The sequence below is a fragment of the Cnephaeus nilssonii genome, assembly GCF_951640355.1.
Source record: "Cnephaeus nilssonii genome assembly, chromosome: 2".
NCBI classification, from domain to species: Eukaryota; Metazoa; Chordata; class Mammalia; order Chiroptera; family Vespertilionidae; genus Cnephaeus; species Cnephaeus nilssonii.
In genome coordinates, this window is record NC_137073.1 from 47422181 (window position 1) to 47449407 (window position 27227).

The 27227-nt window shown below is 38.2% G+C and overlaps 1 protein-coding gene across 1 annotated transcript in view; it reads right to left on the bottom strand.

Annotated features, from left to right (window-relative positions):
• AP3S1 (adaptor related protein complex 3 subunit sigma 1) overlaps nt 1–27227 on the bottom strand; it is a 55175-nt gene that overhangs the window by 26833 nt on the left and 1115 nt on the right. The window contains 2 exon segments of the mRNA XM_079760426.1: nt 1232–1343; nt 4807–4898. Of these exon segments, the coding sequence (XP_079616552.1) occupies nt 1232–1343; nt 4807–4898 (204 nt within the window).

Consider the following 27227-nt stretch of genomic DNA (forward strand, 5'->3'; position numbering starts at 1 on the left):
GAATAAAGACAAGATCAAGAAGTAAGTAGTGAGGTAGGGGAGAGGGCAAAATTTATTGGAGAAGAGAAATTCCAATGTTTGAAGACACCAATGTACTGAAAGAATTATCCACATGAACACTGAAATCACAAGCAGTATTGAAGTGAAGGCACTGAATAATTCTTCATGAGTCTCCCATGTCTGTACATAATGTGAGCAGAGTTACTGACTGCTTTATTGTGGACTATCTTTTCAAGCAAGCTTGTCTAGCAAACAGCCTTAGAAAATAGAGAGTGTCTCTCCAAAGCAAAGGGTAGGTTTACACTTAGAAAATATTATCTTCCTCCACTTCAAGGGCAGACATGCTTAGTGTCCACTATCAAAGATTCAAGTTCCCTAAGCTTGTGGTTCCTCTGCTATCATTCAATCTACTGTGTATGCAGGTATCACATGGCTCTTTTCAAGTCACACTTTGGAAATTGGGACTTGAGGGCCCAGTGTAAGCAAATGCTTTTACTTTGGCTACTGCTTTTGCTGTTAGTAATAAAGTCCTTTGTTTCTGGCCCAGAAAATCTCTCCTCTTCTGCCAACATCCATGAAACTGTGATAGTTAACTTGTTAGCTTTCAAGTAGGGTAAAATCTCAGACCCTTGAAAGTTTTTCATAGAATCTTCAATGAATGGAAGGTGGGAATGAAAGATTACTGCAACAGGATGGGTAGAAGGTGGTATAGTTTAATAATGTGAGATAAAGTTTGGAGATGTTTTAGAAGAGATAATGATCTGGAAAAAGCAATGAGAAGAGAAGCAAGGGAAGACCTCCAGGATCAATGTTATAAAGAAAGCATGAGAGGCAATGTTACAGAAGATGTTGAAGATAAAGAGGAATTTCCTGATGACTGACCTTGAGCTCCAGGGACATTATAAAAGGTTTTCAGGAGACAGAGAGGAGTGGGTTTTGGGGTCAAATGTGGATATACATGGTAAGAGACTCATGACTCTTGGGCTTCTTATGGTGACTTACATGAACAAGAAAAAAGGATCGTGATGAAATTAGTTGTGATTAGTCTTAATAAGATTAAGTTAGTCTACGTGTTTTTACATCCTTCCTCCCTCTTTTACCCACCCAATACTACTATGGAATGCTTCATTTCTTACCAAAAGAAACATCATTTTAGAAAATTTGCAATACACATTTTTTAAAATGTAAATGGCAAAATTGTTATTTAAGATAGAGGCAAATGTTAACTTACTTGAATTAGATCTAAAATGCCAAGTTCACTTTCTGAAGAATCCACACAGAAGACAAAATATAACGTTGCATAATGTCTATAAATTAGTTTGTTGTCAGATCCTCCAATTAATCTAAATGACAAAACAAAACAATTGGAAAATTATAAGAACAAAATGAAAAACATTTTCATTACCTCAAGCAAACTAATAATTTACTTAAAAACATTTTATAAAATAAAAGGTAACATTTACTGGCATAGCATTCAAGTGAACTTGTATCAGAGACTGAGTAAATTAAGGTGGTTGTTTTCTTAAAAAATGTCAAGTAAAAGATGTTGCTGCTTCATTTTAATTCATTCATTCACTAAACTATCTACTGAGTATATACTATGTGTCAGACACTGATAGTGGATAAGGAGCAATAAACAAACATTATCAGAGTAGAAAGCACTACATAGAGAATCAAAATAGGATGATACCATATTGATGGGTTCATTACTTCAGATTAGATGTTAAGAGTGATATTTAGGCCAAGATCTAATAATACTGAGACAGCAATGACAGAATTTAGAGAAGAGCATTTCAGGCAGAGGTAACAACTAATAAAAAGGCCATTTCATCAAGAACAAAGTATGGATGTTCAGGGAAGAGAAAGACGGTCTGTAGACAAAGAAAGATTAGTAAGCAATGAGGTCAGAAAGAGGGCAGAAATCAGATGACAGAGCATTTGAAAGTGCTTACTAAATTTAATTACATAAGCCACAAGCTTAAGACTGATTAGAAACGAGGGGAGAAAAAAAAAAGAATGACATTTCTACTTAAGTTGGACAGATTTCCCAACAGAATCACCAAAAATACATTTTGTTTTGAAATATAAATACAAAACAATAAAAACTCAATTCTTTAATCAAATGTTTTTATTTATATTTGTTAGAATTATACCATTTTAAAAATAATCTTTCCAAACATCTTACATTTTTCTAAATATAGTTTAGCTATCATAGTTAAGTTTACAATAATTAGTTTGTTCATCTTCTCAAAAGACCCTCTAACACTAACATAAAATCAAGACTAAATGTAATTAAGGGAAAATGTAAAAAAAGGAAAATGGCATATATTACTTACTCAGTAAAAGTAACACTGAAGCCCTAGCCGGTTTGGCTCAGTGGATAGAGCATCAGCCCGTGAACTGAAGGGTCGTGGGTTCAATTTTGATCAAGGGCACATACCTCAGTTGCAGGCTCGATCCCTGGTCCTGGTCAGGCAACCAATGGATGTGACTCTCCCACATTGATGTTTCTCTCTCTCTGTCTCTCCCCCTCCCTCCCACTTTCTCTAAAAATTCAATGGAAAAATATCCTCGGGATGAGGATTAAAAATAAAATAAAATAAAATGGGTAAATAAAAAAAGTAATACTGAAATTATAAGTTCTATAGAAACAATTTCTCTTATGTTCTCTAATAGCAAAGGGAGGAATAATCTTTGACAAAATTTTTTTAACTATGCTAGATATGTTTATAGAAAAGATTCAGTTAGAAAATATGTACACTTTAAAGATTCTCTAAGATTATTTTTATAGGTTATTATTGCAACTGTTCCGTGAAAGACACAAAAAGAGAACAAGCAGCAGGTTAAGAGAAGACCAAACTTTTGGCATTATTAAATGGCTATTAATGTTGTTAAAAATTGCTGTTATTAAAAGAAAGGAAAGATATTAATATGGCAAGTATATATTTACCTTTAAAAATATAATTTCATCTTTAAACTACAGTACAATACTGATACAAATTCTTATATGGAATGCAACATACCATGTAAAACCACAGAATTTTAGAAATCTTTTTAGTCCAAATACCAGATAAAAACTGAGGTAGAAGATTTTAAGTTACCTGACCAAAAAAGCCAGCATGTGTGTGACAAAACTAGGACTAAACCAGATGTGTATTCTCATCTCTGATGCAATATTTGATATCTACTTTTTATAAGGTTGGAAAAGAATAATCATGAAGTAAAGCCATAATTTATAGTTGAAACAGTGCCTGATTAGATCAATCAGGTTTTTGCATGTCTACCACATGCAGTGCATTATGGTGGGTGGTAAATTTCTTATGAGATAAGAGATTAAGAGACTGATATGACAGAAAGTAATAGTGATGGCAAAGACATTAAATTATAAAGGTGTAAGAGAAATAAGAAAATACAATTAAAATATAAAAACAGAAACCAGGTGTACCTGTCTCAACTATTAAATTGATAGCCTTAAGTTAATAGCACAATTTACAAATATTTATCGATTTAAGTGCAGTATGATATGAAATGAAAGTAAACTTTCTACGAGGTAAAAAGTAATTATGTTCAGATAAGAGTGACTTCTCTATTATCCTATTTTTCATAATATGCATTATATACCTTAAAATAAAATAGTATAGGCTTCTCTGACTAACTTGTGATTATTCATAATGGGACTCAGTTAAAGTTCAGTTTTTGAATTGTCAATGAGGAAATATCTTATTAAGAAATCAGTGATATAAACATGGGGGAACATTTATAAAACTATTTCAGAGCACATTATTTTCATGAAACCCATTAATTTAAAAGTATTTATAATAGTTGGCAAGTTAATTATAAGTAATTTTATAAAGTTATTTTTGTTGCAATATGTGTGACATATAACACTACAAAGTATAAGTAATTCTTATTTTTCATTTAAAATAGAAAAATATATTAGCTGAATTCTAATCTATATACAGAAATGCCTATACATATACACATACAGACACATAGACATCGATTTGAAAAGCAGACTTCAGTCTTGTTTGTAATAATAAAATGTATGTCATCTAAAATTTAATGAACAGATCTATTCACTCTAAGGAATAGCCTGTAGTCATTACAAAGAATGAAGTTGCTCTAGATGTGTTTATATGGCAAAGCTTTTCAAATTACTAAGTGGAAACAAGAAATATGCAAACTAGCATACATGGTTTGATCTTAAGATCACACTTTTATATGTTAGTCAATGCAAAATTAATTTTCTAGAAAGACACACAAGAAATTGGGAAGGAGGACTAAAATTCGGAGAGAGAGAGAGAGAGAGACTCTTGATTTACATTTTACACTTCCTTATAATGTTCGAATTTTCACCATATGAATATATTGCCTTATATAAAATACTTTTATAAAATTCTTAAAAAGAACAAATAAGATTGTATATCTTTAAAAATTATTTTTTTAAATATATTTTTCTTGATTTCAGAGAGAAAGAGAGAGAGAAAAACATCAATGATGAGAGAAAATCATTGATCAGCTGCCTCCTGCATACCCCACATGGGGGACTAAGCCCGCAAACCAGGCAGCAAGTGCCCTGACCGGGAATTCAACCGTGATCTCCTGGTTCATAGGTTGACGCTCAATCACTGAGCCATGCCAGTCAGGCTAAAAAAATTTTTAAGTTAGATTTATAGCTAACATAGGTGGCAATTAATTCACCTGATCAAATTAATTAAAATTTAAAAACCTTTACCATAAACAGATTAAACAGTATATATTCTAAACATACAAAGATTAGAATTGTCTATGAAATGCTTTACTTACAATCCTCCTTCTAAGAAATTACAAACATTTTCATCTCTCTTAGATACCAAATGGAATGTCTCCCTGATGATTTGCTGTTGTGTATCTTCACTCTGAGAAAGAATAATTCATATATGTTAGGATTGGATTTGTAGGTTTAACAGCATTTAAAATTTTTAAAAATAGGTTTCTGGTTAAGATGGTGGAGTAGTAAATGCTGTGCTCACCTCCTCCCACGACCACATCAAAATTACAAAGGAACTACTATAAGAAAACCATCATTGAGAACCTCCTGAAGACTAGCTGAACAGAAGTCCCATAACTAAGGATATACTGAAGAAGTCACGTACAGTCAAGGGGGGTGGACAGTGAAGATGCTGAATGGGCTGGTCCAACACCCACATGTGGTGGCTAAAAATCGAGAGGGATATCTTGGCTGCTTAGGTGCCTCCACACTAGGGTACCCAGACCAGGATTCCAGGGTTGGGAAGAGAAGTCCCCGTAACTTCTGACTATAAAAACCAGAGGGATTGTGGCTGAGTGAGATGGAGGGTTGCTGGAGTTCCAAGCATTTGTCTTAAAGGGCTGGCACACAGACTTACTTGCTGACAGATTCACTCGCTCTGGGGAGGCAGCTCAAAAGGTTCCAGGAACATACGGAGCAGAACTGATTTATCTGGCTTCAGGATGAGGGCTGGAGGGGCAGCTTTTGCCCAGACAGAAGTGCTGGCAGAGAACACTGTTCTTTTGTTGATCCCTCCCTCAACCCATCCTGCACTTGCAGGTGGGTGCTGTATCGGAACCGCCATCCACCGAGCTAACACAGTTAACCCAACCCTGACGATTCCCTGAGACCCCACCTCCCCCAACTTGCAAGTACACCCAAGCCGCTTCCAGTGCTCTTCCATACAAACAGCCTGTCTTGGCTCATGCTTCAGACTTTCCCAAAATCTCTTAAAGGTTCACAAACTCCAAAGAAGCAGTGTCTGTCCTTACTGTGCCCCGTATCTCTTGCAAAGCAGCCCCAAGCCTGACAATACTGATAGCCAGCCTCAGTCACCTTAGCCTCTCCCAGGCACCTCCAAATTCAGTCAAGGGGCAACTATCTGTAGATCACTTTGAAGCTCATACCAAGTAGCCCAGATAGGGCAAAGGCAACAGCTAACTTTGGCCTGCACCAGAGTCCCTCCCAACAAAGGTTGGGACATACTCAAAGTGGAGACTTTGCAGGTGTCAGAACCCTACAGCAAATCCTGCTCTGTAGGGCCAACCCCTGCACAACAGCTGCTCCACTGTGGTCAGAGCCAGTCCTCACAACCAATCAGCCGGAGGGTCAATCTCTCCTATTGATGTGCCAACAGTAATCAAGGCTCAACTACAACAGGAGGGACACCCAACCAACACGACTGGCTCACTGGGCCCCTCATGACACTTAATCCATAAGGCCACTCTATCAAGACCAAGAAACATGACAGCTCTACCTGAAACAAACACAGGGGAATAAAGAAACATGTCCCAAATGAAAGAACAGAACACAACTCCAGAAAAAGAACTAAACAAAATGGAGACAAACAATCTACCAGATGCAGAGTTCAAAACACTGGTTTTAAGTATGCTCAATTATCTCAGTGAGATCAACAAAGAGACAGGAAACATAAAAATGGAGCAAGAAAACATAAAAAAAGAACAGTCAGAAATGAACAATACAATAACTGAGATGAAGAATACATTAGAGAAAATCAACAGTATATTAGATGAATCAAAGGACTGAATCAGCAATGTGGAAGATAAGGTAGGAGAAAACACCTAATCAGTATAGCAGAAAGAAACCAAAAACAAAACAAAACAAAAAAGCAAGTATTGTTTCAGGGGCCTCTGGGACAAATTCAAGCACACCATCATTTGCATCATAGGAGTACCAGGAGGAGAAGAGAGAGAGCCAGGGATTGAAAACCTATCTGAAGAACTAATGACTGAAAACTTCCATAACCTGGCAAAGGAAATAAACATATAAGCCCAGGAAGCAGAGAGTCCTAAAGAAGATGAACCCAAAGAGGCCCACGCCAAGACACATCATAATTAAAATGCCAAAGGTTAAAGACAAAGAGAGACTCTAAATAGCAGCAAGAGAAAGACAGATGGTTACCTACCTATAAGACTGTCAGCTGATTTCTTAACAGAAACATTTCAGGCCAGAAAGGATAAGCATAATGTATTCAAAGTAATGAAAAGCAAGGGACTACAACCAATATCACTCTACCCAGCAAAGCTATCATTTAGAATCAAAGGACAGATAAAGAGCTTCCCAAACAAGAAAAAGCTAAAGGAATTCATCACTACCAAACCAGTATTACACGAATGTTAAAGAGATGTCTTTAAGAAGAAAGAAAAAAAGATCAAAATTATGAATAATAAAATGTCAACAAGTACATATCTACCAACAATTACTTTAAAAGTAAGTGGATTAAATGCTCCAATCAAAAGACATAGGGTAGCTGAATGGATAAGTAACCAAGACCCTTACATACACTGCCTAAAGAGACTCACTTCAGATGGAAAGACACACAGAGACTGAAAATAAAGAGATGGAAAAAGAAATTTTTTGAAAATGGAAATTAAAAAAAACAAACAGCTGGGGTAGCAATACTTATACCAGACAAAATAGACTTTAAAACAAAGGCTATAACAAGAGACAAAGAAAAACCCAGCAATTTCACTTCTTGGTATTTATCCAAAGAAATTCAAAGCACTAATTCAAAAGGACAGAAGAATCCATATGCTCACTGCAGCATTATTTACAGTAGCCAAGATATGGAAACAACTTAAGTATCCACCAATAGATGAATGGATAAAAAAGAAGGGGTACATATATACAATAAATATTACTCAGCCATAAAAATGAATGAAATCTTGACATCTGCAACAACATGGATGGACCTAGAGCATATTATGCTAAGTGAAATAAGTCAGCCACAGAATGACAAATACCATATGATTTTACTTATATGTGAAATTAAAAAAAAAATAAATGAACAAATGAAACATAAACAAATTCATAGATACAGAGAACATTTTGATGGCTATCAGATGGAGGAAGGTTAGAAGAATGGGTAAAAAAGGGGAAGAGATTCAGAAGTACAAATTGCTAGTTACAAAACAGTCAATAAAAAGCATATCCTCGGGTGGGGATTTAAAATAATAATAATAATAAATGATATTGTAATAACTATGTATGATGTCAGATGGGTACTAGATTTATTGGGGTGATCACTTTGTAAGTTATATAAATAAAACTAACAATATTTTATGTCAACTGTAATTGAAAAATAAAAAAAAATTATCAATAAAAAATAATTTTTAAAATGAAAGATAGTGTTGGGAAATTCACCTGATAGTTCCTTGAAGAACTAACATATCACATCTTACAGAAACAGAACCCAACATTTTCTTATGGAAAACAAAACAAAACAAAAGTCAATGCTTTATAGTTTACCACTACAATATAACTAGCTAATTTCTAAGTTTCAAGACCAATAAGAAAAATATTAGACAAGGGAATTATAGACATTAGTAAAAGGGACACTAGATATTAAAGTCAAAGCCCACTGTTTTACAAATGAGTAAACTGAAATAGAGAAGTTATAAATAATTCATATAGCTAATCTATTTTTTAATGGAACAAAGTCTGGAGCTTCTAATTAAGTAAGCTTAACTAAATGCAAATTGAGGTAAGAGGCCATCCATCTTACTCAACTTTATATGTTATCAGAAAATGGATTCTTGTATGTGCCCTGACTGGGGATCAGACTTGCAACCTTGGCATATTGGGATGATGCTCTGACCAATTAAGCTACCGAGCTAGGGTGCAATATACAAATCATGTATCATAAAAATGTACATTTGAAACTTGTATAATCCTATTAACTAATGTTGTCCCAATAAATGTAATTTAAAAAGAAAAATGGAAACCAGAATGAAGAATAAACTATGTAAGATGCTCATATTCTCACAGGAACAAAAGACAAAGGGGGCGGCGGGGGGAGAGGGGGAATCCCCTGCTAATTTAAACTACAATTACATCATCAAGTACCCATACTATTGATGAAGACATGTAAATATGTCCAATAATATCAAGTATTGTCACGAATGCATAACAACAAAGCACTTATACAGTACTAGAAGAACTGTAAATTGGTACGACCACTTCTGAAAAGAGACCAGCATTGCCTAGTAAAGCTAAACATGCAAGTACCCTAGGACAATGTTATTCAACTCCTAGTTATGTCCTAGAGAAATTATAAAAGATGTTTGCAAGACTGCTTATAGAAGCACTGTTTGTAACAGTAAGAAAACTACAATGTAAACGTCCATTAATCCCAGAATGTATAAACTGTGGTTTATTTGTGCATGGAATTACACAGCAATGAAAATTAATGACTACAGTAGATACAATGCCAATGGTGATCTTAGAAATGTTGAGTTTTTAAATTAAGTCCGTAAACACCATGATTAAATTAAGTCCATAAACACCAGGAGACTATAAACACCATGATTTTATTTTTAGTTCAAAAACATGCTAAACTAAACAAATATTTAAAGACAAAAATATGTAGCAAAACAAAAATATAATATTATTTTTAAAATTCAAAATGGTAGTTATAGAGAGGAAACAAGATGAAATACAAGAGAAATACAGAAAGATTTCAAAGATATTGGTAATTGAAAAAAGGGTGGTGAATGCATAGTAATTAGGGCACTACTTATCATATTTCACAGATATTTAATATATCAATATTCTTTTGTACCTATTAAATATTTTATTAAAAACTTAAAAGGGAGGGAGCACTGTATAAGACAGTTGCCCTTTTCCTTCATCATGTTTGCTTCATTGTCACCTCCTTCTAGTCTTCATCTAGAGCTAAATGGTGGCCCTGGGATGACCTTATCTACTCTTGTGGTTTCAACCATATTATTATCTCCCTAATCTTTAATTGTCCCATATCTCTAGTACCTAAAAGAAGGCAATATTCTTTTCTGAGTTGGGATAGTATTTCCAGCTTCCAACTATACATCTCCACTTGTAGCTATAAAGTCATATTAAAACCCACATTTTGAAGACTAAAAACATTACATTTTTTCTAAAACCGATTTTTCTTACTATATTCTAATCTCAGTTAATAATATCACCATTCACCAGACTCTCAAGGCAAAAATCTTTAAGGTTCCTTTCCTTTCAATTCACATGTCTATTCTGTCACCAAGTCCTGTTAATTCTATTTCAAAAATAGTCAGACATTTCTCAACTCAGATTCTTATTCTTACTCAGAATACTGTAAGAACCACCTAAATGTTCACTCTGTCACCTCTCTCTACTCCATCCTACAAGCCACCAGAATTACTTCTAAAAAAACAGCATTTTTTACCTCCTTTCTTAAAGCCCTTCAGTTTCCATTTGATCTAAAATAAAGTCCAAACTCCCTACCATGCCATAAAACACCCTCCAAAATCTAACTGAGAACTATGTCTCAAAATTCATCTATTTCTTCTTCCCTATGCAATCTTCTCCAACCATATTGAAGTTCTCACCATTTACTTCCTTCACATTTTCCTACTTCCTCATTCCATTCTCTAACAACATCCTTTTAAGACTTAGCTGAAACATGATAACTCTATGAAGTCCTTTTTTACTTTCTCAGGAAAAATTAGTTCCTTCTTCTTCATTGCTTCCTTGGCACTGTTTCTATTCCTGTTATACACTTATAACGAAGTGCTCAAATTTCCTTTGTGCATATCTGAATTCTACCAGACTCTGAGCTCCTCCAGATAATCTTTGAATCTGAAATTCTCAACAAGTGGCTGGCATAGAGTAACCAATAAAAGTGTACTGAGTAAGTGAATATGTAATCTAAAAGATGGGATCCAGGATGAGAAACCAAGATGGCGGCATAGGTAAACACCTCAACTGCTGCCTTGCACAACAACTTCAAAACTACAACTAAAAGACAAAATGGACATCATCCAGAACCACAGGAAGGCTGGCTGAGTGGAAATTCTATAACTAGAAGAAAAGAGAAAAGCACACTGAGACTCAGAGGAGCTGCGGAAGTAAAGGCAGAGGTACGGAGGCGCACGCGCGGAGAGGGCTGGCAACTAAGTATGCAGTTGTCTTTTTCAAGCAGGAGGGAGACAAAAGCTCCTGACTGCTCTGAACTTCAGTTTCGGGCAAGACTCTGGGGACCCAGACTCATACGGGGAGAAAATGGACTGACTGGCAGCGGGCGGAACTTGAGAGCGGCTTTCTCTCAGAGGTGCTTGCAGCAATTACCGAGGGACACTGAGACCTGGGCGCCTCTTAGGGCAGGGCTGACATGAAGCCATTGCTGTTTGCTCCGCCCTGAGACTCTGCCCCATCCAAGCTGTTCGCAGATTCTTTTGCATATGAATGGCCTGGTCCTTTGAAAACTAAACTTACCTAACAAACTGCAGCTGAGTCAGTGAGACTCAGAACATCCAAAAGAAGGCCCAAGGCCCCACAGCAGCTTGCATTGCTTCACAGCTGGGCCTCAGCTGGGTACCTCCAAAACCCAAACAAAGAAGAGGAATCTGCAGATCTCCATAGCTCCTACTGGGTGGCCTCAGGCAGAGGCTAAATTAGCACCTCCTTGGAGATCCAAGAGCCAGTGTACCCAGGGGTCAGAGTAGGACCATCCAGATTACAACTCCTCAGATCCATAAGGGACACACTCAGGGGGCAGACTCAGTGAGCACCAAAGCCCCACTGAAGCAAGTCTTGCCTCATAAGGGTGTCTCCAGCACAGAAGTCCTCCCATAGTAGACATAGTTGATCCTCACTGCCCATTGGCCTGGAGGTCAATTCCTCCCAGTGATACCAACAACAATCAAGGCTTAACTACAACAAGACTGTGCACCCAGCCCACAAAGGGGTGCACCAAGAGTGTCCACCTCAGGTAACTGGGGAGGCTGAGCCACTGGGCCCTATAGGACACCTCGCACACAAAGCCACTCTATCAACACAGGAAAGCAGCCAAAATGCGGAGACAAAGAAACAGGTCACAAATGAAAGAAATGGAGGAAAGCAAACGACTGGATATAGAGTTCAAAACCACGGTTATAAGGTTTTTCAAAAATTTTCTAGAAAAGGCCGATAAATTTAGTGAGACCCTCGAGGATATGAAAAAGGACCAACTAGAAATTAAGCATACACTGACTGAAATAAAAAATAATATACAGAGATCCAACAGCAGACTAGAGGATCGCAAGAATCAAGTCAAAGATTTGAAATACAAAGAAGCAAAAAACACCCAACTGGAAAAGCAAAAAGCAAAAAGAATTCAAAAATATGAAGATAGTGTAAGGAGCCTCTGGGACAACTTCAAGTGTACCAACATCCGAATTATGGGGGTGCCAGAAGAAGAGAGAGAGCAAGATACTGAAAACCTACTTGAAGAAATAATGACAGAAAACGTCCCCCACCTGGTGAAAGAAACAGACTTACAAGTCCAGGAAGCGCAGAGAACCCCAAACAAAAAGAATCCAAAGAGGACCACACCAAGACACATCATAATTAAAATGCCAAGAGCAAAAGACAAAGAGAGAATATTAAAAGCAGCAAGAGAAAAACAGTTAATTACCTACAAGGGAGCACCCATACGATTGTCAGCTGATTTCTCAACAGAAACTATGCAGGCCAGACAGGAGTGGCAAGAAATATTCAAAGTGATGAATAGCAAGAACCGACAACCAAGATTACTCTACCCAGCAAAGCTATCATTCATAATTGAAGGTCAGATAAAGAGCTTCACAGATAAGAAAAAGCTAAAGGAGTTCATCACCGCCAAACCAGTATTATATGAAATGCTGAAAGGTATTCTTTAAGAAGAAGAAGAAGAAGAAAAAGGTAAAGAGAAAAATTATGAACAACAAATACATATCTATCAACAAGTGAATCTAAAAATCAAGTGAATAAAAAATCTGATGAATAAAATAAACTGGTGAATATAATAGAATCAGGGGCATAGAAAGGGAGTGGACTGACAATTCTCGGGGGGAAAGGGGTGTGGGGGGTGCGGGAAGAGACTGGACAAAAATCATACACCTATGGATGAGGACAGTGGGGGGGGGGGCAGAGGGTGGGGTGGGAACTGGGTGGAGGGGAGCTATGGGGGGAAAAAAGAGGAACAATTGTAATAATATGAACAATAAAGATTTATTGAAATAAAAAAAATAAAGAAAATAAAAGATGGGATCCACATCCCTTTATCTTATCAAATATCTAGGTTATCTTACACACACACACACACACACACACACACACACACACAGAGAGAGAGGTAATGAAGTAAAAACAATATGATGCAATAGTTAAAAGCATGAGCCTCGTTCATAAAAATTCCTGCACAATCTTTCATGTTGATAGATGCAGAAGATCTCTTGACAAACAAATGCTCACATGGAAGGTTCTATCTGATCAGGATGACCAATATTGGACTTTTTGTGAGTAAGAAATAAACTTTTATTGTATTAAACCACTAAGATTTGGGGGATTGTCGTTACACCAATTGCAATTCTTACACTAGCTAAAACTGCCTGATCAACTCAAGTAAAGCTCATATAGACAACTTCTAATCATGGATTCAGAGTTTCCAATTAGCTTTTAGTATCTTAGCCTTAGATAAGAGCAGACAACTAAGGATATTGGACATCTAACATAAAAACTAAGGACAAAATAGGGGGGAGGAGGGAAGCAACTCAGGAAACAAGTAGGAAAAAGAAAAATTTAAAATATATACCATTAATATCAGAAAGATAAGAAACAAGAAAAGAAAGGCATACTGGAAAATAGTAACATTCAGAGATCAAAAAGGAGCTCGTGAAAATTAAAAATATAAGGAGAAATTTTAATACTCATGAGAAAAACTGAAAAATAAAGTTGAGAAAAACATCAAGAAAATAGAGTCAAAGGGTAAAAAGATAGAAAACAGAAGAGAAAGGATTAAAAAAGTAGGACAGAGCAGAGGAATGCTGAATAAAAGATTCAAAAAGAGAACACAGAAAACTGATACATTTTTCAAACAAGGAGGAGAAGAGTTTTCAGAATTAAAGGGCCCATCAAGTTCCCAGCACAATTGATGAAAATTGACTGATAGCAAGGGTCTGTGAAACTTTAGAAACTACAAACAAGAGTTTACATGTATTCTGGACAGTAAAAGCAGATCACATGCAAAGAATAAGTACTCAGAATTATTACAGGCTTTTTGATAGCAATACTGGAAACTAAAAGGTATGGAGCAATGCTATAAAACTGGGAATCAAAATGCAAGGTGATCAGATTTCCTAACACGGTTTCATAACTGAAGTCAAAAGAGATGTATTTCAGTTAGTCACAATTCCTAGATTACATCAGTCTAAAGACTAGAGTTACAGAAGGCTATATTATAAATACTTCTTAATGCATTAATGAAAAATAAAATTTAAAAATTCAGTAAGCCACTAATAAAACTTTCTCTTTTCCTATGTTCCTTTCCTGTCCTTATCTATATATATAAAAGCCTAAGAGACCGGCCGACCAGCAATGACCACCAGGGGGCAAACACTCCGACTGGTAGCTGTGACACACACTGGCCACCAAGGGGCAGATGCTCAACACAGGAGCTGCCAAGCTGCGATGACTTGGCCGCAGCAGTTCTCGGTTGACTCACCCAGAACCAGAGAGGAGGGAGCCTGATTTTGGGGTATGTCACCTGAGAAGCACCCTCTCGCAATCCAGGACCCCTTGGGGATGTCGGAGAACCGGTTTCAGCCCGATCCCCACGGGCCAGGCCGAGGGACCCCACCAGTGCACGAATCAGTGCATCGGGCCTCTAGTGCAGCAGTCGCCAACTGGTGGTCCATGGACCATTGGTGGTCTGTGAGGTCCGAAAGGTTGGTGGTCTGTGGGGTCCGAAAGGTTGGCAACTGCTAGTTTAAGGAAACCTTTGGAGCAGCGGTCGCCAACCAGTGGTCTGAAAGGTTGTCGAACGCTGTTCGACGGCATGTCATAAAAGGCAACGTCAGAACCAAAACTTCCCTCTTAATCCAACAGTAAATACATCCTTATCCTTATCCCTCCCTCCCATGTACACTCAGAGGATAATTTTTTTTAGAATATAAAGGATTACCAAGATGAAAAGAAACAGATCCTTTCTCAAAGCTTAATACAAAAAATAAAACATGAATATAACTATTTTTTAAACTTTTATTTAATGTTCTATATCTTGCTTTTTTATATTCCAAAAAAGAAATATATGTCTTTATTATCAAAATTAGAGGGAAATCCCTGACATATGAATAGTACAAATAATGTCATAAGAACTAAAGGGGTACAAAGACTTTCAGCAGCAAGATTATCATCTTTAAAAGTGACAGACATTTAGGAAGGTCCATAAAGAATAGGTAGAATTCAGAAATACAAAGAATAGACAGAGTAAAGTTGCATGACATTTGAGGCATAAAGAAAAATTTGAGCAAAAGATTAAAATCAGGAAAACAAAAATCACCTGGGAAATAATTAGTTCTTTGTGCATTAAAAAGAAGAGAAATCTGAAGATTAAGCTTCAAAGCACTCTAACAATGAGGAATCAGGAAAAATCCACAAATGTGATTTTTTTGCCAGGCCTTTCCCAAGTAGGAAGTCTGGCTAGAGACTTGGTGTATGTGGGTAGGCCTCACTTCAGGTGATCAGGATGGGGCTATCCTTAAATCCCAAAAGTTGAAGTAATGTTCCAAGACAATTCAATGGGGTAAAGAATAGTCTTTTCAACAAATGGTGCTGGGAAAACTGGATACCCACATACAAAAGAATGAAGTTAGATCCCTACCTCTTACCATACAAAAACTCAAAATGGATCATAGACCTAAATGTAAAAACTAAAACTAACAGTTATTAATCTTTATGACCTTGGATAAGACAAAGATATCTTAGATATAACACCAAAAGCACAAGCAAAGAAAAAAAGAGATAAATTAGATGACATCAAAATTTAAAATCTTTGTGCTGCAAATGATATCAACAGGAGAGTGAAAACAACCCACAGAATGGGAACAAAATATTTGCAAATCATATATCTGATAAGAGATTTGCATCCAGAATACATAAAGAACTCCTACAACTAATAATAATAAAAACACAACTTAAAAATAGATAAAGGATTTGAATAGACTTTTTTCAAAGAAGATATGCAAAGAGCCAATAATCACTTGAAAAGATGCTCAACATCACCTGTCATTAAAAAAATACAAATCAAATTCACAATGACATGTTACTTGACATCCAACAGGATGGCTAAAATAAAAAAGACAGACAACAGCAAGAATTGATGAGAATATGGAGAAATTGAAATTCTCATACATGACAGATGGTAATATAAAATGGTACAGTCACTTTGGAAAATAATCCAGCAGTTCTTCAAACAATTAAACATAGAGTTACCATATGGCCTAGCAATTGCACTTCTAGATATATACCCAAGAGAAATAAAAACATATGTTCACAAAAAATTTTCATATGAGTTCACATGAATGTCCTAGTAGAATTATTCATAGTAGCCAAAAAGTAGAAACAACCCAAACATCCATCAACAAAATGTGGTATATCTATATAATGAAATATTTGGCCATAAAAAGAGATGAAGTATTGGTATATGCTACAACATGGATGAATCCTGAAAGTATCATGCTAAGAAGCCAGTCACAAAAGACTACATATTTCATGATTCCATTTATATGAAATGTCTAGAATAGGCAAATCTATAGGCACAGAAAATAGATTTAGTGGTTGCCAGCGGCTGTGGGGAGTAGGGGTTGGAGATTGACTGTTAATAGGTACTACGTTTTAGTTATTTTTTATTTTTAATGTACTTTTATTGGTTTCAGAGAAGAAGGGAGAGGGAGAGAGACATAGAAACATCAATAATGAGAATCATTGACCAGTTGCCTCCTAAACGCCCCCTACTGGGGATTGAACCTGCAACCCAGACACGTGCCCTGAATGGGAATCCAACTGGGACCTCCTGGTTCACAGGCTGAAGCTCAACCACTTAGCAACACCGGCCAGGCTAGGTTTTATTTGGATTGATGAAAATGTCCTAAACTTAAATTATGGTAATGGTTGCACAATGGTGAGTACAATAAAATTAGGTGATTCTTTAGAAAGAAAAAGCTGGGGCAAGTTTTATAGCTACACTCTTTCCTAAAAAAGTCTCCCTATAGATATATTCTCGGAAATAATAGTGGAGGATATTGCATTTTGTAATAAGGAGGAAGTTCATTCCTAAATAAGACTCAGATAATTTAAACATTGGAGTATTTGAGAATAAAAATACAAGAGGCAATTCAGTCTGAGGAAATACAAAGAATAGCTGAGAACAATCTCTGGAATGTTCTACAGTTCCTTTAGCTTCAAATTTTCAATTGGGGAAGATGAAAAAGTTCTGGAGATAGATGATGGTGATATTGTACACAATGTGAATGTACTTTAAAATGGTAAATTGTGTTATATATATTTTACCTCTGCAAAAAATTATTTGAAACAATCATACTAACATACATTAATGACAAGAAATAGGAAGACATATATATGGTGGGATGAACTAGCAATTTTTCCCACTTAGGTAGCACACAGGAATCAAAATGATCAATGGTTCTGGCAGACTGGCAAAGAGCCCTTTCCTCCTAGGCAACAAAGAGAACAATGACTGACAGCTACTGATTCCTGTAATTACACCAGATTTCAACCAAGGCAGGAAAGATGGAAATGCTTCTTAGTAATAATAGAAGTGGTGTAGTGGGCTTCACATAACCTTTGCATCCCTCTAATTAAGGATGTGAGATGTCTGAGAAAAATAAGTTATTTTCCTCTTGACTTGTATTATTTACAAGTGTCTTAGAAAATGGAACCAGCTTGATCATTGGTCTCAGTACAGAGGCTGCAGAGAATTGGAGCACTCACTTTTACCTTTATTCATACCTTTCCAGAGCCTAAGATAACTAGATGGAAAAGAAAACAATTGAGCAGAGACAGCATCACTGCCTCTCTTGCAGATGCCAGAGGCATTGTTCAATTGTGCAAAATACAAGATTCAAGAAGAAATATCTTTTCTTGTAGAGAGTGTTGGGGATAATGTCATCAGACTGAAAGGTTTGAAGAAGGGGCTGCATGATTTGGCATGCAGTCCCGATCTGGCCCTGTCTTTCTCTCCGACCTCATCTCTTACCACTCTTCCCTGTAATCACTCAGCTTGCCTTCTTGCTATTCCTCAACACAGCAAGTTTGCTCCCATTTGAGGGATCCTGCACCTTTTCATGCCCCATACATTCTCTTCTCAGGTGTTCTCATACACTCCTTTACCTCATTCAGTTCCCCTTTCAAATGCCAGACTCACAGTTTTCCCTGATGATCTTATCTAATACTAGAGGCCCGGTGCACGAGATTCGTGCACTCGGGGGGGGGGGGAGGAGGGGGGATGTCCCTCAGCCTGGCCTGCATCCTCTCGCAGTCTGGGAGCCTTCGGGGGATGTCCGACTGATGGCTTAGGCCCGCTCCCCGCAGCCAGCAGTCGGACATCCTTAGCGCTGCCTTAGCACTGCCGCCACCGCTGCTGCACTCCCCAGCCGTGAGCCCAGCTTCTGGCTGAGCGGTGCTCCTCCCGTGGGAGCGCACTGACCACCAGCCTCTCCCCCATCATGCTTTATCCCATTACACTGTTTCATTTTTCTTCTTTCATAGACTAATCACAATCTTACATAATTTGTTTACTGTCTGTCTTCTATCGCTAGAATGTAAACTCACAAGACAGGGATAACATCTATTTTACTTAGCACAGTATTACCAGTGCTTAAAACAGGGCCATACAAACACAAATAATTATTTGTTGAAAAAATATGGACAGAGAAAAGAGAGTGTAATGCTCAGATCAGGTAATATGCAACGAGTCCACTTCTCTTCTTAAGGAACTGTCTATACGTGCCTCCTTGGGAGTCTTAAGAACTTAACACCTATTAGCTAGAATGATGTCTTTTATTCTTCCTGCAGTTCAAAGGATTTGGTAAGGGGAACGCTGAAAGGGCAGAATGGGCAAGGAATGTGAGAGTTTTATATAACAACTAGAGGCCCTGTGCACGAAATTCGTGCATGGGTGGATCCTTAGGCCTGGCCGGTGATCAGGGCCAATCGGGGCCTTCCGCTGCCAGCCATGGCCTTCCTGCCTGCTGCCGGCTGCCAGCCAGGGCCTTCCTGCCAGCTGCTGGCCGGGGCCTGCTGGCGGGGGAGAGGGACCGTGGGAGGTTGGCCAGGCATGGGGAGGGACCAGGGGAGATTGGTTGGCCGCAGGAGGTTGGCTGTGGGAGCTCCTGCATTGAACGTCTGCCCCCTGGTGGTCAGTGCGCGTCATAGCGACCGGTCATTCCAGTTGTTCCGGTCGCTTAGGCATATATATATATATATATATATATATATATACATATATATATATATATATATATATACTAGAGGCCCAGTGTACGAATTCGTGCACGGGTGGGGTCCCTCAGTCTGGCCAGAGATTGGGGCCGATTGGGGCCATCTCACCGAGTCCAGGGGGAGGAACCGTGGGAGGTTGGCCGGCCAGGAGGAGGGACCACTGCCCCCTGGTGGTCAGTGTGCATTATAGCTACCAGCCGGTCGTCTGGTCATAACGATTGCTTAGGCTTTTATATAGATAGATAGATATGATTGAAAGGGACTGGTTCCTCTTTGGTCTACAACTCAGAATCACCTTGGCTTATCGGCAGCAGTTAAGAATTCCATAACCCACAAGTACAAAGACAACTACAAGTGCTAAAGACAAGAATAAATTCTGACTTTCCAACAAAAATTAGCAAATACTTCCCTTCAGGATCAGAAAAGGGTAGGGCCCTGATACACTCAGTTTACATATATGAGTTCAATTTTGTACAAAAGAAAGATATACGCAGATAAAAAACATAAGCAAATTATTAAAGTGCTATTAACATATATTAAAGTATTTTTTAAATTATTTTTAAAAAATATTTTCATTGATTTCAGAGAAGAAGGGAGAAGGAGCGAGATATAGAAACATCAATGATGAGAGAGAATCATTGATTAGCTGCCTCCTGCACACCCCCTACTGGGGATTGATCCCACAACTTGGCCATGTGACCTTGACCAGAATCGAACCTGGGACCCTTCAGTCCGCAGGCCAATGCTCTCTCCACTGAGCCAAACCAGCTAGGGCTATATTGAAGTATTTTTTAAAATATATTTTATTGATTTTTTTACAGAGAGGAAGGGAGGGGGATAGAGTTAGAAACATTGATGAGAGAGAAACATCAATCAGCTGCCTCCTGCACACCCCCCACTGGGGATGTGCCCACAACCAAGGCACATGCCCCTGAATGGAACCGAACCCGGGACCCCTCAGTCCACAGGCCGACGCTCTATCCACTGAGCCAAACCGGCTATATTAAAGTATTTTTAAACATTCTAACAATAGAGTACCCAGACATTAACAGATCTGATTATCTTAAAGTCACAATTTTTTAATAAATCCAGAAACAGCTTTGATGCATTCATTTTGTGTTACTAATGTCTAAAAAGCATATACTCTTCATTAGGATATTCTGAAAGGAAATCTAAAGAGTGGAGAAAATATAACTAAATGTTAATAGCTATCTGTAGAAATGAAATCAAGGATGGCCTTTCTGATCTTAATACTTCAATATTTTCCACATTATCACAAAAAAGAACACATTTAAAAATTAAAACAAATGCTCATGGAAGGAGCCTTGACTTGGGGTGGAGAACACAACAATACAATATACAGATGATGAATTATAGAATTGTACACTTGAAACCTATATAATTTTATTAGCCAATAAATTCAATAAAAACTTAAAATAAATACTTTAACAATCAACAACTTTGCTAAAGAAACATAAATAGCCGAAACCGGTTTGGCTCAGTGGATAGAGCATTGGCCTGCGGACTGAAGGGTCCCGGGTTCGATTCCGGTCAAGGGCATGTACCTTGGTTGCGGGCACATCCCCAGTGGGGGGTGTGCAGGAGGCAGCTGGTCGATGTTTCTCTCTCATCGATGTTTCTAACTCTCTATCCCTCTCCCTTCCTCTCTGTAAAAAATCAATAAAATATATTAAAAAAAAAAAGAAACATAAATATAACCACCCTAAATAGGCCTTCCTCTGTTTATGAAGTCTAAGAAATGAGCTATCACACTGCCCAATTTATAATCCTCCCCCTAAAGCCAAGAATCACTGTAATTTTAAATATTTTAATTCTTCCTTTAATTTTCCACAGGTTTAATCTTAATTTTTTTTAAAAGCAAGTCTTCAAGCATACTACCTACAAAAACTGTGATCATATTAGAATGGGATTTTTCAATGATCCTTTAAGAATATCTCGAACTAAGATATTTTGTGTGACATGTTCAGAATCACAAATTTCAAGGACCATTCCTGATATTAACAACCTCAGAAGCAATCTAAAATTACAGAGAAGAAAAAATTAGTATCTATTCAAAAGAAATAACATGAGCTAATACAGAGGGAATAGTGGACACCTGTTTGCCTACCCAACGTCCATTCTTTCCAACATAACACCAATTTTATTTGTTTCCATCCTCATCCTCAGTTCCAAGGGTAGATCCTGATTAGTGTAAGCTATTATTGGTCTTGGGTAGGACTAACCAGACTGAAGGGAAAGATATATTCTAACACTGCAGGAACCATCACTCCTTATGAACTGAATTGATTACCACTAATTTCAAGGAGGAGATCAGCTTTTGGATATCAACTTTGTGAAGAGCAAGGTAGAGTAAGAAATTGGATCTATAATGAAGTCACTGATTTGCTAAATCAAGTAATTTTGGAATCTGTCCACTACACTGCACTTCCTATTATGTATTCTAACAGTTCTTTTTAAGCAAAAATTGAGTCAGACTACATAAAACCAAATTTATGTATCCAAAAGCATCCTAACTAATGTGAAAAGAAACCAAATCACTTGGGATTATCTTCTTAATAAAACAACTCAAATACTATGTGTTAATATAATACGTGTTGCCTTGGCCAGTGTGTCTCAGCTGGTTGGGCCATACAAAGGTGGCCGGTTTGTTTCCAGGTCAGGGCACATGCTCAGGTTTCGGGCTCGATCCCCTCCCCTCTGTATCTGTAAGTCTGTTTCTACTAAAAAAAATTACAATAAAAATATATAATATGTGTTAACACCTTAATTAGTACTTAGAACTGCTGACAATTCTATCTTGATCATAAAAATAATTTTAACCATCCCATCTGAAACATTGTCTTAACAGTCACTAAAAAAGACATCAGTAAATATGGATGCATGTTTCTTAATAATTTTTTATAAGAAAACAAAGTTATACATACTTTCAATACTTTATATATCTGTTATGTAAACAAATTCAAAAATGAAAAGAACAATCTTAGAGCTCCTTCTAGGACCTGCATATGGTTGCCAAACAACTGAATAATCAGATACAGTTTATATGAAAATTGAGGCAACTTGTATATGTAACCACTTGAAAACTTTCCTGTCTGTACTTGTATATGTGTATATAAGCTTGACCATACATATGCAAAAATATACAATCTTTTTTTTTTAATCCTTATCTAAGGATATGTTTTTATTTTATTTATTTATTTATTTATTTTTAATTTCTTTATTGATTAAGGTGTCACATATTTGTCCTCATCCCCCCATTCCCATCCCACACCCCTCCCCACGGATGCCCCTACCCCCTGTTGAACTTAACCATTGGTTAGGCTCATATGCATGCACACAAGTCCTTTGGTTGATCTCTCCCCCCTCCCCCCACCCTCCCCTATCCTCCCTCTGAGGCCCGATAGTCCGATCGATGCCTCCTTGTTTCTGGTTCTGTTCTTGTTCATCAGTCTATGTTCATCATTTCCCCTAGATGAGCGAGATCATGTGTCACTAGAGATATACTTATATGAACTGAATGTGAGATGAGCAATAATAGTTATGCTGACAGGCAAATGAATCAGTCTGTAGTGAGTTTCTTTCTGGACCAACAGTTCTTTTGAGACCCAATATCAATGTCCATCACTTCCTTATGTCTACATGTCGGCACTGACCCCTCAGCTCTGGATGGTGGACAAATGGTGGTAATGCAGGTTCGATTCCCTCTGGTTGGGTCTCGGCCGGACCCAGGGGCACGGCTTCATCCGGACCCAGGGACACGTGGCCTCACCCGGACCCAGGGGGTGCGTGGCCTCACCTGGACCCAGGTGCACGCGGCCTCAACCGGACCCGGGACCCAGCCTCACCCGGATCCAGGGGCACATGGCCTCACCTGGACCCGGGATCCAGCTTGACCTGGACCCAGGGGCGCATGGCCTCACCCGGACCCAGGTGCACGCGGCTTCCCCCGGACCAGGGACCCAGCCTCACCCAGATCCAGGGGCACATGGCCTCACCTGGACCCGGGATCCAGCTTGACCTGGACCCAGGGGCGCATGGCCTCACCCGGACCCAGGGGCGCGTGGCCTCACCCGGATCCAGGGGCACACGGCCTCGCCCAGACCCAGGATTCAGCTTCACCCGGACCCAGGGGGGCATGGCCTCACCCGGACCCAGGGGCAGGATATGTTTTTATTAATTTGAGAGCTAAAGGGAGGCAGGGAGGGAGTGAGGGAGGAAGAGAGAGAGAGAGAGAGAGAGAGAGAGAGAGAGAGAGAGAGAGAGAGAGAGAGAGAAAAGAAACCTAGGTATGTGCCCTGACCAGGAATTGAACCACAACCTTTTGGTGTACTGGATGACGCTCCAACCAACTGAGCCACCCAGCCAGGGCTACATATACAATTTTTTAAATCTGTGGAAACAATTAAGATAATTCATATAGCCCTGACTGGTTTGGCTCAGTGGATAGAGCGTTGGCCTGCGGACTCAGGGGTCCCGGGTTCGATTCTGATCAAGGGCATGTACCTTGGTTGCGGGCACATCCCCTGTGGGGGGTGTGCAGGAGGCAGCTGATTGATGTTTCTCTCTCATTGAGGTTTCTAAGTCTCTTTCCCTCTCCCTTCCTCTCTGTAAAAAATCAATAAAATATATTTTAAAAAAGATAATTCATATAAAAGGAAAACATTTTTTACTTTATTAAAGTGATTCACTGAAGGATATACCATGTTTCATTAATAACACAGGAATCATTAACATGGTGTGTTTTTTTCTTGTTTGATGGCTATGTAAAAATATATCTGCTTTAAGAAATATTAGTCTCATTAGTCATTTATAGTAACACACAACTATTGCTAGGCAAATATTAAAAGACTAAAAACATTTGAACTTGTACAGTCATAGCTTAAGGATATAGAAGGCAAAAACAAAAGAGAATTTATTCTGAGTCTACCCTTGACTTCTTAATGTCTGACTCTTGCAGAATGAACCAAAATCTTCAGTTTAGCCAAATATGCATGTGACTTCATGTGTCTCACACATAATAGCAGCTTGGAGGCACAATCAAATCTAAAAATTTATTACAGCAGGAATGGAAATCTGCACTATTAAAGGGTAAAGACGAACATATAAATTGTTATATGAGAGGAAAAGTGAGGAATGAAAGTCCAATGCAGTAGGGGAAGTGGATTAGCAAATGGTTAAACACTTTTCAAATTGCTCAGTGTTAAACCATTATTAATGAATTCAAATCTCGGTACTCAATCAGGATATGAAACTGTTAACCCACCACACCCCTAAATATTGCTTAATAAATTAAACACAAACTGTCAATCTTATTGGATGTGCACTTCTTAGAAATTTCTTTCACCTTCAAACAGAAACAGTTCACGTAACAGCTATTCCATCATTACTTTTGTCGTAAAGGCATGGATTTTGAGAGCCTCTCATCAATGAAGGACTAAATTTTAAGAACTGGAAGGAAATTCAGGAGGTCACTTTTAACCCAAACTCTATCCCAAACTAGGAAACATTTAGCAAAGATTTACTGAGAGGTCTCTACTAGTATATTCAAGACTCACTATTGATTGCTGGGGGTGACACAATAAATCTAAAACCTGATAACTTCCCTCAGGGAATCTATAGAATGCCCCAAAGGAATTCTAGGCTGAGAAACAGAATATTAGACTGTAATAAATATAATGTAAAATCCTAAGAACAAAGAGGCTTCAGGGAATGGTTAAGTGATATTTGAGTTAGGCCTGGAACAAAGGGTCGAATCTAGACATTTGGCAATGGAAGAAAAGAATATTTCAAGCAGTGAGGATAGAATAAACTCTGACTCCCTATACCCGTGGTCGGCAAACTGCGGCTGGCGAGCCACATGCGGCTCTTTGGCCCCTTGAGTGTGGCTCTTCCACAAAATACCACGGCCTGGGCGAGTCTATTTTGAAGAAGTGGCGTTAGAAGAAGTTTAAGTTTAAAAAATTTGGCTCTCAAAAGAGATTTCAGTCGTTGTACTGTTGATATTTGGCTCTGTTGACGAATGAGTTTGCCGACCACTGCCTATACAAATACACCCATTTCCAACTCCTCTTCCCTTACTGGTACACATTCTGCTCTTGCTGTACCAGGTTTCCTGGTGTTCCTTAACATTTAGGGCAGGTTCTTCAAATAGGTACTGCCTTCTCAGGGGCACCGCATCTCCTGCTTCCTCGGCTTGGAATGATCTTTCCCCAGATAACACTGCAAGCGGACTTTCTTCCCTCCTTCAAGTCTTTGCCCAAATGTCGCCTTCTCAGTGAGAACTTACCTGCCCAACCTAATTTTTTTTTCTTTTTAAATAGTTTATTGATTTTTAGAGAGAGAAGAAGGAAGAAGAGAGAGACATTGATGTGAGTATATAACATTGATCGACTGCCTCCTGCACACCATCTCCTGGGGATTGAGTCTGCAACCTGGGCTTGTGCCCTGCCCAGGAATTGAACCAGCAACCTGTAGGTGCAGGGGAATACCGCCCAACCAACGGAGCTATACAGGCCAGGGCCTGCCTATTCTATTGTAAATTATCATCCTTGCACTCCCCGTCACCCTGCCCTACTTTATTTTTTCTACATCACTTATAACTACTTATTAGCTTTGTGTATCCCCAACCCCAGAAAGAATAGAAGTTATGTTTGTTCATCTTCAGATTTTAAAACACTGCCTGCACTTGGTAGGCACGAAATAAATATCTGTTGTATTTGTTGACGAACTGATTGAAATGAGTGAAAAAGATTTCTGCCCTCAAATGGGTTATGGTCTAGTGAAGTAAGCAAATATATAAACAAATAAATAACCTTCCATTATTTCTGAATGACAAAAATACAGTTGGCAAAACTCAATTTATAAAAGACTAATACACAAAAACAGCTCTGGCATCCCTACTTCTACATGGCCTGTGCCACTAGATTCTTCTTTATACTAGTACACCTCTCAGCCCCCTGCCCCCATGAACACCGTCATTTACCCAATGGCCAAAACTGACACCAGAGCTGCCACTGCTGCCAGAACCGCCTCTTCCCACATTAACCTTCACTGCTACCAACTTGGTTAAAGGTAAAACATATTCTATTCCCATTGTTAGACAAGAGCAAGAGGTATTCCTGCATTTCCAGATGAAATTCATTTTTCTGTAGATGGTTAAATTATAAACTTCAAGAACGGTTACACTGATATTATGGATTAGGCATGGAACCTATTTTTAATATTGCTTAATTACTAAGTGTAGACATGGAAAAACAAATGTTTGAATTCTCTTTCATCACTGGAACATACTTTTTTATACTGCAAATGAATGGCACAAGCAAAATGGTTAAGAAAAAGTTCCTTCAATAAAGACTAGTACTATATTTTAGGCAAATGGGTAACACTGTAAAGTTAATGGCATGTTTTTTAAACCCAGAAGGGTCAACTAGAATTTTATCCTGGATTAAGGAATGATGTAGAGTTCTTAAATAAAGCATGAGCATTTAAGTTACATTCTACTCAAGCCAAACAGTAGTAGAAAATACTCTTTATCGCTAGCAACAGCAAATCTACTTAAGGAAATAAGAAATAAGCTCAAGATTTCTCACGTCAACTAACACCTCCACAGACTGCATTATCATTTTAGGCAAAGTGACATTTTCACATTTAATTTTTAATGGCAGGAATGATTTCTATCTGGGACTAACCTGCATAAAAGTGTGAGCCCTGGCTCAATTTAAATATTTAATTGAAGGTTCATTTCTGGCTATAAGCAAAAAGCCCCAATACGGCACAATATTTACATCTTTACATAAACCATACCGATGATAGCCCAACGTTATGTGTTTTATCTAACAGCGGATTTTGCCCTCAGACAGGCACTGAACCCTCACTCAATCGTTACTAAATTACTTATCTTTCCTAC